The 12,501-nt window shown below is 41.7% G+C and overlaps 1 protein-coding gene across 3 annotated transcripts in view; it reads left to right on the top strand.

Annotated features, from left to right (window-relative positions):
* The window catches only part of kif21b (kinesin family member 21B), a 121,531-nt gene that overhangs the window by 81,965 nt on the left and 27,065 nt on the right, over window positions 1-12,501 (top strand). For 2 of the 3 annotated variants that reach the window (XM_080425202.1, XM_080425201.1), the window contains exons 25-27: window positions 707-775; window positions 890-1,000; window positions 7,792-7,830. In XM_080425202.1, coding sequence (XP_080281328.1) covers window positions 707-775; window positions 890-1,000; window positions 7,792-7,830 — 219 coding nt within the window. The remainder of the gene's footprint in view (window positions 1-706; window positions 776-889; window positions 1,001-7,791; window positions 7,831-12,501) is intronic. The other variant, XM_080425203.1, reaches the window with a different exon arrangement.

The following is a 12,501-nucleotide window of genomic DNA, read 5'->3' as shown; positions in this document are numbered from 1 at the left end:
GCTTGTAGCATATAGATTTGTAGGACCAATGTCTAGTTTTGCTGGTCGGGCAGAAACCTTGTATGTCCAAAACGGCTACTTTTCAGGAAATTGGGGGGGGAAAAAGAACGCTGTGGTCCATTGGATCCAATGCGCTGCTCTTTAGTCTAAAGGTCGTTTCAGACGGGGAGCGATTGACGCGCCATAGTAATTCATTTTCAATGAGAGGTGGCCAATTATTTGGGACGCTCGGAGAAGTTGACGGGCGGTGAGGCAGGCGGGCACGGTTGCGTGAAAGTCTCGCACTCGTGCTCGTTTCGTGCACACGCCCGCGGGCGGCAAGAGCTGGATTGTCAGCTTTTTCCCCCCGCTACGCGCAGGAGGACAAAACAACAATGATCGCGCGGCGCGATCTCCGCTGATCCGAGCGAGAACGCCCACGTCAACCGCTCCCCGTCTGAAACAACCTTAAGGCTCTTGATAATCCCCTCCCCCCCTCAAACGATTTACAAGCTCAAAATGTGTTTTGCGATCGCGAGCCTGTAGACTGACCATGTCGGCCATGTCTTGCAATATTATAGTATAAAAGTATAAAATAGGGCATTCATTTATGAAGGAAAAAATAATAAGAGGCTCTGCTTAGTAATTTGCTTATGTGTGTGTGCGTGTGACGTGTGTGTGTGTGTGTGTGTGTGTGTACGCGTGCCTGTCTGCCTGTCTCCCACAGTCCCAGGCAGTCTCGAGGTTATGACACATCGCCCATGACAAGAAGGAAGTCTTACGACCGCCCGTTCAGGTAATCGATGCCCGATCAAGATGCTCCTGCATGTAGATGAGACTAGCTGACCCCGAACACCCCCCCCCCTTATGGGTCTATGTGATCATGTTGTCTCCGTTTTCCTCCTCTCAGGCCCAGTGACGGCTACACTCCTCCCTCCTCCCCCCCGATGAGGACCAGGAACGACCGCAACGTGTTCTCCAGACTCACCAGCAACCAGAGCCAAGGCTCCGCCTTAGACAAGTGAGGAAACACTTCCTGTAAACAGATTTAGGATAAAAAGGATATCCTGTAAATATCCTTTCGGTTATGGGCCGATACATCGGACGTTATTCAAACTTTTTTTTTGTGACGACCAAATTCGTATCGGCAGTTATGCAGCCCGACTTTAAACCTGGCGTATACCTATTTTTAGCCATGTCATAATCTGTGGAGATGTTCAAACATTTTCTGAAGTCTATGAAAACTTTTCAAAAATAGCCAATCAACAAGCTCAAAATGTGTCGCAACGCGTCTTGTTGTGAGCTTGTAGATTGACAATCTTTTTTTATTTGCTTTTTTTGAAAAAATGTAGTTTTTTCCCCCAAAATTCATTAAAATTGATGTAGCACTTTTTGACAAAATCGGCGAAAACATCAGTAATCCGGGGGGGGGGGGGGGGGGGGGTGCCGGTAGCCGAGCAGTTTAAGGCGGGCTTCAACACCTAATGTTGAAGCCCACCTGACCCATGCCCCAGAACATTCTGCCTGATCCTGACTACCACAAGCTGTACTATATACACTTCTTCATTTATGGTAGCCTTAATAGGCCAATGATTGGACATGTTAACCTGTTGCGATAATAACGTCATTAGGTATCAATCAGCGATCAAAAGCTAAATTGGACATAATCCATATCAGTCAGATCTATCCAAAACGTTATTAGGTTTGAATCCCACTACACACTCACTCTCTCTCTCTCTCGCTCTCTCTGTCTCTCACTCTCTCGCTCTCTCTCTCAATTCAATTAACTTCAATTCAAAGGGCTTTATTGGCATGAGAAAACATGTTTACATTGCCAAAGCAAAAGTGGTGACAAGACAATCAATACATTATGTATGTACTAGGGCATTCACGAATAGTGATTTTTAGCATTCGAATTATTCGACCTATAAGTAATCGAATATTCGATTAATCGATTTGATTATAAAAAATAAAAGAATAAATAAAATAAATAAAAAAATTTTTTTTTTTAATGGCATTGATGACTTGACTCAAGGAATGCGAGTTGACGTCACACCAGAGCTCACAGCTGCATGTCTGCTGTAGAAAAGCCACAAAAAAAAAAAAATGTATATAAAAAAAAAAAATTTTAATTTTTTATTATAGAATAATCGAACAGTGGTTTGATAGTCGAATAGTGGTTTGATAGTCGAATAGTCGGTTTGATATTCGAATATTCGACTATTCGGTGAATGCCCTAGTATGTACTATTAAAAGGGAATAAGTACATTTGTAAACAGAGCTTCCCAGTTGTACATTTCAACTTAGAAAACATAGCTTACAAAACCATAATAATTGTATTGTGCATTTTTTCTGTCAGGACTGGTTACAGTATAATATACGTGCAAGAAAGGTTATCTTGGGATAAAGCTTTTGAAACAAATAGCTGCAATTTTTCAAACTCTCTCTCTCTCACACACACACACACACACACACACACACACACACACACACACACACACACACACACACACACTCACGGCTGTACTTAAAATAACTCGTCACGTGTTCCACTCACGCCCTCCGCAAGTGTTTTCTGTTCCCATACATTCTCATCCGATCACCTGGATCTCACATTCATTCATCTCTTTGTTTTCCTCTCCTCCTCCATGCTGGTGTTTCCTATAGATAGACAGTCTGAAGGTCAGGTCTATTTAGAGGGAAGTGCTCTGCTCTCTTCTGGGTTATAGATGAACCTCTTAGACTCGAGTGAACCGTTACAGCTTCTCTCTTATCCTCACATAACCCCCCCTCTCTCCGCCTGAGACAAATACACTTGTTGTTGTAAGAGGAAAAAAATACTCTGATGTTTTACTTAAGTAAAAGGAGAAATGCCACAATGTAGTTACAATGTTACAAGTAAAAGTCCTGTATTCAGGACTTGAGTATACAAAAGTATTGGCATCAGAATATTATGCTTACAATACAACTTTAAAACTATTATTCAGAATGTGTGACACTTCTTCAGAAATGTGTGTGTGTGTGTGTGTGTGTGTGTGTGTGTGTGTGTGTGTGTGTGTGTGTGTGTGTGTGTGTGTGTGTGTGTGTGTGTGTGTGTGTGTGTGTGTGTGTGTGTGTGTGTGTGTGTGTGTGTGTGTGTGTGTGTGTGTGTGTGTGTGTGTGTGTGTGTCAAGCTAACCGGACAAAAGTGTCATTTATGAATTATATTCCAGAAACATTATGAATTGGCTAGTTTGAGGCCTATAGGAACCATAAATCATACAAACCATCTCTTAGGGCATGGGTCTTCAACACGGGGGTCCGGTACCCCTAGAGGGTCCTCAGAGTAACTACAGGGGTCTGCCAAATCTTTGTGTGATGGGGAACATTAGCCGAAAATAGCAGATCTACAAGCTCACAACGCCTCGCAGCACAAGGCGTTGTGAGCTTGTAGATCGGCTAATTTCGGAGAGTTGGTGTGTAGAGGGAAAAAGAGCAGACCAAGTACAGAGACAGAGTTCATGTTGACTAAATATTGAGGGTTTAAAAGGGTAACTGTCTGAAAATACACATGAAGACCCCTTGTCTCAGGGAAATGACTGCAGCGTCCATGTGAAAACACCTGCAAGGAATTTGTCTGCCTTCATATGAGAATTTTCAGAAGTCATTTTCTTCACTCGGGTTGTCAGTTGTCACTGCAGCTGTTTGCCACTGGCAGTGACTTGTATATCAGTGTGACAGTTTGGATCAGATCTGTCAGATCCGTCATCTTGTCTGGCTGACGTCCCCTGGGAGAGAGAGTAGTCGAGTGTGACAGTAGTGTGGAGGAGGAACGTGTTTTAGTTTTGTGTTTGTTTTATTTAAACATTTCATCATGTCTTTTGTTGTTTTGCAGGGTGAGTTATTTTATTTTATTTCTGATTTGGTAATTTTTCAGATGTGTGTGTAAACATTTTGTATCATTTCGCTGTCATTACATACATGAGCTTTTTTGTGTGATTTAACTGTTTTAAAAATAATAATTTACGTTTCTACTCTTCTAAGACTATATGTGTCTTACCACACTCACACTCATACTGTGATTAATAGTCATAACTCATGAGTCATGATGAGCATTTTTGGTAATTGAACTACAAAAGCTAATCAGTATGACTTGCGTTTAGTTGGCTCTGAAATGAGAAGCAAAGCACAGACAGACGTTAATATTCTGCATCCTCTCTCGTTCAAACAACTCTCATGGAATGTCAAGTACCTTAACATTGATCATGTGTATTGATTTGACAATGACAGAGAGACGGACAAATGATATCCCTGCTGTGTTACAGCTGGTAACACCAGTACATAATATATACAGAAACCAACCCATTCTCACTCTCAGGTTTACTATAGTGACGAACAGTAGAGGAAAAAGTATTAGCTTCAAAATATAGGAAACGAGACCTGAAGTCCAGTATTTCAAGGAGAACGGAGGACGCACAACGCATTACAACATGCTTCCTCTGAATAAAGTAGTGCCCCGTAAATACAGTACACTCTCACTGGCCACAGTGCTCTAAATGTCAGGTCATGGCTAACCAGAACATTGCAATCAGTACTGTACTGTATGTGTGGGTCTACTTGAGCATTTAGAGTAATCCTGTTAAAAGGACATGTTTCAAAATCTTTATAACGTTAGTCTGGGTCTGGATCCTCTGTGATTGTATTTGACAGCTGGACAGAGGGAGTAGCAGTGCGTGGAAGAAAAGTACTCACCTTTTCTTTTACTTGAGTAAAAGTAGCAATACCGCAATGTAGAAATAATCTGCTGGTAAAAGTCCTGTATAGTATTACAAATTTTACTTGAGTAGAAGTACAAAATATAAGTACAGTATTGGCCTCAAAAGATAGCATACCAAAGTAAAAGTACTCAATTGTTAAAATAAAATTCAAACCTTTTCAGAAATAGTCCAAGTATAAAATAGGTCTTAATTTGTTAATGCATGTTTTGTAATAATAATCTACAGTAAATCTACAAATCTGCACTCAAGTAAAGTAAACTTAAATCAAAATTGTGCCTAAATACAGTACTTGAGTAAATGTTGAAGAGAATGTAGTAACTTTACACCAATGGGTAGCACTGGCATATAAAATCCAACGTTGACTGAATCAACATCTTTTTTCTTATCCGATCAGCATGCTCTTTTCTAAAGAGCTTTTTGTTAATTTGCACAGACAGAAAAGGAGGGGAAAAAAGCCTTTGAGACTCGTGACTCTTCTCACCTGTACAATTAATTTGATACAATTCTAAAATCTCAATTGTCCCTGCTGAGACTGGGATTGTGTTGGCCCTGATTATTGTCATTACAGTAACAATCATATCCAATAGAGTTCCTATTAAGACACAACAAATGGAAGGTTTGATAGAACATTGGAACGGCGTCGTTCCCTCCAGACGTACCCAGGCACGTTTATTATTATCATGGTTATTATTTCATATCGGTATAACAGCGAGGCACAGGCTCTCGGCTCTCGCTCTCAGCAGCCTTATGAATTGAGCGATAAACTATTATAACGTTTATTGCTCTGTTAGCCACATGACGGCCTTTCCCCCAATTCACTCTTTAACTGCCAGAGTAATAGTGTAATAGTGGGAGGCCACTGCCAGCGAAAACGAGCGATTTTACTGACATTTAGAAAAATCCTGGAATATTATCCGCGATCGCCGTCCTCACGGAGATCGCCTCATTACACGCACGGACGGGGCTCTTGGGAGTCTCGAAAAACTTTTTTATCCGGTTGCGGATATCCCGTATGGCTTGTTTTTGCCGTAAAGCAAATAGGAACGGAGATATAGCCATTTTCCCACAGGAAATAAAGATGTTTTATTTTAAAAATGACGTCTGTCGTCATCTGGCAGTGAAAGCATCATTCATAGGGTAGCGAACAGCGCCATCTGGTGGAAAACCAATGAAAACACAAATGTCGTCATTCTCGTCAGTGGCAGGCTGCGCCTTGGTAGAATCTGACGAGAAATCTCGTCGGTGGCAGGCAAAGAGTTAAGCTATCGCCCCAGAAATTTTACTTCCTTGAAGGCCCCCTCTCCTCCTGGGAGGTTGATTGACATTCCTATCCTCCAATCAACTGCATATTTGTTATTGCTAACCCTGCGTGCAGCCACGTCCTTCTCCCCGCCCCCTGTCGGCGTTCCCACTGTGCCTTGGCTAGGAGCAGTAGATGTTGGAAGAGACCCTGACATTGCAGGAATCGTATACATGGGATAAGAAACACACAACCCTGTTCATGCTAATAGGGTACAGGCTAATTTATACGTAAGCCTAATTCCTACTTAGTCGTGAAAATAGTAGATCTACAAGCTCACAACTCATAAAGTTGTGAGCTTGTAGATTTGCTCTTTTCGGTGCACATCACCATCATACGACAAAGTAATTAAGCCTTAGTCTAACGACCGTGTCAACTGACATCATTGATGCATATGTTGAACATATTTTGAATTGGCAATTTCCAACCGACGTATGGACGGCTGAAAATAGTTGATCGACACGTTCACATCGCGTGCGACATGTTGTGAGCTTGTAGATCTGCTATTTTTGGCGCACATCACCATTGTACAACAGAGTAATTAAGCCATAGTCCAAGGACCATGTGATATGACATAATTAGCAATTGACTGTTATCATTTCATTTGAAATTTTGTTTTGTTTTGTTGTACAAACAAATTGTGTGACAAAGACTTCCAGGGTGCGCGAATGGACACCGTTGTCACTCCGCTGACAATCAGTGACTCTTTTCTTCCCATATCTACTGACTTACTCCCATCGGGGTCCTTTTTTTCCCCGCTCTGTTCTAACCTTTAACCTCTAATGTGGGCCCTGCCCTGCCTCTTAACCCAGCCCTTTGTTAGCTTGGTTGCCATGTAATGGCGCAATGCAAACAAAACGGTGTTCTCTCCAATTCTTCCAAAACTATCAATGAAACTACTTTTCCAAGCTACTCCGCTGGAGATATTTATGTCAAACAATGCGGCCTATATATTCCTTGATTATCTGCGAGGAAAAATAAGATCCCGTGACTTTTTTTCCTTCGTCTAATTCAGCGGCTGATAACCAGCGGAGTAGCTTTTGTTGTTGACTGATGTTTTCAACCCGTTTGCAAACCCTTCCTCCCCTTTCCTTTACATTTGGAAATGAGACTTGGACGATTTTCAACCTAAATCCTTTTGTTCTGAGGTGAGGAGATCGATAACGTTAGTGTGGCAAAACATACAGCATTATCGTCGCTGCTGAAACCTTGTATGTCCAAAACTGTTACTGTTCAGGAAATGGAAAAAATAACCTGTGGTTCCACTTGTAGTTCCTCTTGTGACTTATTCCTAAAACCCATATCACACTTAATTTCACCTTCACTTTAAGATGTTTCCAAAAAATAGTGAAAATAGCCATCTTGTAATTGTATAGGGCATTAATTTACAAAAGAAAAACATAAAAAGCTGAAATATGGAGATACAAGGTTTCTGCCCGACAGCGACCATAGGTACAGTACATTCCGTAAGCCCGATGATGCAAAACAATGCGTTTGATGTCATTTTCTTGTGACATAAACTTTCCCCTGAGAAATACACAGAAGACATAGGGTATTGTTTTGCCACACTAAACTGTATTATCGATTAGATGTGCAGTAGGTTGAAAATCTGTTAAGTTTCTCTTCGACCCTGTGTCAGTTTAACCCCTTCTCTCTCTTCCTTAGTGTGATTAACCCTTTCCTCTCCTCCTCCTCCTCCTCCTCCCCCAAAAAACCTGCAACCCTCCACTCGTGCTCCTCCTCTTCTGCCTCCAGGTCGGATGACAGTGACTCCTCGATCTCCGAGGTGCTCAGGTAGAGGACTTGTGTCTCGTCTGGTGTCGTTTCTGTCTCTCTCTCTCTCTTCCCACCTGTTCGCCCTGAGAGTTTAAAGGACAATTTATGCTTTGAGTGGCAAGTGTGTCTCACAACTAGGGTTGGGATCCGGAAACCGGAGGAACCGGATCCAACATTGAGGAACCAGAATTGGACTCCGCTGAGACTTCGCCGGTCCTAAAATTGATTGTCTTAGGAATGCGACAAAAACAAAAAAATCTTCATGAATTCAAGGCTTTAAGGAGTTGGACCGTTAAGAAGGAATTGTTAAACCCTACTCACAACGTTCTGAGTTCTGAGCATTCGTAGTGTCTGTGACTCTTCGCCCCAACATGACAGTGCCGTCGCCACAGAACAACATGGAAGTGGATGTGGTCTTGTTTTTAGATTTTTTTAAATGTATTTTTTCAGACCGTAGGCAGAGGTTCTCCGTGGCCCTTTTTTTTTTGTGTGGATTTGACATCACTTTTGTCAGTCTCTCCACTTGTTGCTCAAAGCATAAATTGGCATTTAGGCTGAACGACCCACATCCTGTCTGTCTGCTCTGTTTGCCTTGTTTCTTTGTCTGGGCTCGTATTCCACTATGATTTTTATTTGGGTTTTTTGGTTTTTCTGCTGGGGGGGGGGGGGGGGGGGGTCTCATTGCCATGCATGCACAGTAAAATCCTGAGTGTCAATTCAGGCCGATTCTACAAATGCCTTCTGACTCGGTAGTAACGGCCAATACTCTAATCGAAAATGACACAGATTTCAATGGGTTAACCACTTTCAATCTGGCGTCTCTATATTAGGCATATCATTTGAAACATGACATGCTGAAATGTTATTTCATCGCTTGTTGATCTGTTATTTTCACCATGTACGTACGTACAAACAAGTACAGTATGAGACGGGGCTTAATGGTTAACTCAGAAAGTGTAATAAAAAGAAAATGGACCTGCAAGGGCCTCTCAGAATTAAATTAATACTCAGATGATTTTCACGGTGTGCTCTATAACGCTGGCTTCATCACTTTCTTGATTTGCCCTGCTTTGCGCCAGTGGTCTGTGTGTGTGTGTGTGTGAGAGTGTGTTGTGTTCGTGTGTGTGTGTGTGTGTTGTGGTGTATATACCTTGCATGCACAATCTGAATGAAGCTCACTGCTTTTCCATGGTTTTGTGGAGACACAAGGGCAAAGCGTGGAGAAGGAATTAATTAGAAAAGTAGAGCATGCACATCCAACTCTGCTAATCAGGTGCGGGAGGACAAACACAAGATCATTAATATTGTTTATTGCAAGTGCTTTGCAATAAACAGTGGGAGAGACAAATCTAACAGTGTGGAGATAATACACTCCCAGGTGAAATGGTTTATAGTAGAAAAATATATCAAAACCATTATTTAGAACCAATAACCAGCTTAAATGGTTGGTATGTAACTTTATTTTAATGAATACAATGTAATATTGTCCAATCTGTATGGTAGAGTATGTTATAAGACATTATTAACACAATTAAGACATTTAGATCGTGTCAAAGGTCATGTCTCACCTATAGACACAGGATCTGACACAAATTTTGACCTGATGGTCAATATTCAATTTATACCCTGAGCAAACAGGCAGGCTCTACTAGCTCAGCACTTGCGCAGCAGGAAACCGGGTTCAAATCCGGGGTAGGAGAGGAAAGTTGCATAGTGCAGCTTTAATTAATGAATGTAGGTTCATCAAATAATCAAGATTATATTCACTTTGAAATAATCTAGATATTGATTTTAAGTCAAATTGCCCAGTCTAGTTTCTAATGTAAAAAATTTAATAAAGCATGGTGTGAGTGGAAGGCGTAATATGTGAAACAAGCAAGATTACTTAAGATTCAGGTCTTTAATGCACGACTATGCTGATGCCGTTGCATTGTGGGTAGTCTATGCCCTACATACTAATGTGGTTGAACAGAACTTCAAACACAGCAGTTTCATTGTGCTGCAGATTACAGTGGCTTACAGTACAGTTCAGTTCAGTTCAGTTCAGTTCACTGCAGTGCAGTGATTTTCAACCTTGTTTTTATTTCAAGAGCCCCAGTTTGATGTGCAATAAGCCACGGACCCCCATTTGATAGCATTTCTCTCAGTGGAGTTACAGACCCATAATAAGGGTCCATTGTATCATTCAATTAGCTGGGGACCCCATGGAACTCACCTCAGCGACTCCTGGGTAGAGCTTTTCACAGGGTCCCAAAAAAGGCACCCGAACCCTAATGTTCGGATTCAGGGAGAAAGGCTGTGCAGGTACAACACATGACATGACCCTAAAAAACAAATATAAAAAAAACTATTTTTGGCACCTGCCACTTGAATTAAGGTGTCTTGATTGTATTGACATCAAGAAGGGCCTGTGAGTTCACTTCACGGCTTCTATAGTAGGCAAACCCGCAATGCAATGCTTTGTTTTCAAGAGTGTTAGGCGCAAATGCTGGTAGCTGTACAAAGTTTTATTTAAAAAAAACTACCAATTCAAAATGTCCCCCTCTATTTCCCATTCCAGGTGTGTTTGTCTTATATGTAACGCCAGCTATTCCAAATACCCCCTCAGGCATATTTTCAAAGTAATTTCAGCAATAGGATAATACGTTTTTGGGTTGGTAGATCTTGTGTAAGCTGGTCATTTTAAAAGTAGTTATCAAGTCAACGTCGGCGGACCTGTGAAGACCGGGGGAACCACTGCTGTTGTGTAATAATAATAGATAGGAAGAACATGTCACAAAGGGTTAATAAAACAACAACGATATAATATCTCTGCTTCAGTCTCTCTGGATGCTTTCCCCGCCTGTGCAGAGAGAGCGAGAGAGAGAGGGCACATACAGAGATCCGCTCCCATATCATTACTATGTGGGCCCCTTGGTGTTAGAAGAAGCTACAACATCCATTAGCCCCCTATTGTACGCTGCTAAATACAACACGCATCGGCTATACTGTCCCTTCCATAGGGAACGTGATGGAACACACTGTCTGACTCTGCACACAATGCACAGAGAAACAAGGCTTCTCTAGTATTAAGACCTTGGTGCATTGTTGCGGATGTTGTACCATCATGTGTTTGATCGATTGCTCTGGTGTTTGGTTAGATTATCAGATCATCCTGCCTAGGCACTAGGCAGCATAATCAACAGCAATTGTTACTCTGAGGCATTTTCCCCCCTGCTGAACACACAAGGCCCCAACACCTAAAACAATGAAAAACATATATACGCTGCGCTCAGGAAAAAAACTCTTGGTACAGGTAGACACAGCTAGAGTGATTATCAGACTGAAGCTGCAGTTCACTCAGAGAGTGGGCGGGGTCTATGGTCTGGATCCAGGCTAAGACACAGCCCATAAATAACATAAAATAGAATAAAATTAGCAATGATGATCTCTTTATTGGTACTGCATAGATGCATCATCCCTATATGGTTGGTCCTTGTCTGAGGATGTATGGTATATTATACAGTAGTGTAATAACCCCTATCCACAGTTATTGTGTCCAGGTGCCAGTGTCATTTGACAAACTTTTCTGTCCTTAGTGTTTTTTTTTCAAAAATACATTTGAAAATAGCTCATCTCCAAGTTGAGTGTGAGCTTGTATAGTTAGATTGTCTTATTTTCCCTATTTGTCGTAGGAAAAAGTAGTATAAAGAGCTTGGTTAGGTGGTTAAATGTCCAGCTAAGCACAGAGGTGTAATAGTTAGTATGTGACACTGCATTCCAGCGTAGTCAGTGGGGTTTGTGTAGCTCTGCAAACGTTTGAATATCCAGATCAGCTGCAGCTGATAATCTGACATCGAGGTGTAGGGACACTTACTCATTCCCAGTGTATTCATTAAGCCTATAATTTATGCTCCGTCGCGTGATAGGGTTGTGTGTGCCGAGAACGGCCGAGAACAGCAGACTTATAACCTGCGTTATATAATGTACTCTTTACAATTTAGGCAATTGGCAGAAGCTACTGTATGAGCTTGTAGATCTGCTATTTTAGAAAAATCGTGAACATTTGTGCAAATCTTTGAATATTTGTTTTTAGAGCGAACATTTTTAACTTTGCTTCTGGGGGGTCCCTGGAACAAAATATTTTGAGGCCAAATACCTATAATTTTGGGGGTCCTTGACAAGTTTGTTAACCACAGATATAGCAACATACGTTTTTTTTTCTTCGAAAAACTAGCTAGGATTTAGAAGACATTTTGTTGAATCGGAACCTCAGGTCTTAACTCCTCACAATGCCTCGTCTCAGGATCAGCGGGGGATTTGTTGTGAGCATACACTGAACAGCAGCTCACTCACATGCTCACTGAAGGGAGATGCTGCATGCATGAGGCTGTACGTGTGCTGCTGGGCTTTATTTTTGACGTTCTGCCATTTGATATATGAAGTTGGGTTTGTTGGCAGCCTGCTCGACAACCATCATAAAAAAACATAATAACTGTTGCTGCGAGTGTGCACGGCTTCTCCTTAGCGAGATTAGTCATCCCCTGTGCATGATGTCTACCGCGTTCAACTGTTTGTGTGTGGAAAAAAACAACAACAACAACACATTGGTTGGGAGATACTGATTTCGAAGGGGGTTGGGTGGTGTATGTGCGCACGTGTGTGTGTGTGTGTGTGTGCGTGTGTGTGTGGGTGCACGTGTTGAGAAAA

The sequence above is a fragment of the Gymnoscopelus braueri genome (assembly GCF_963280865.1).
Source record: "Gymnoscopelus braueri genome assembly, chromosome: 3".
NCBI lineage: Eukaryota > Metazoa > Chordata > Actinopteri > Myctophiformes > Myctophidae > Gymnoscopelus > Gymnoscopelus braueri.
This window is presented reverse-complemented; position numbering and strand designations above follow the sequence as displayed.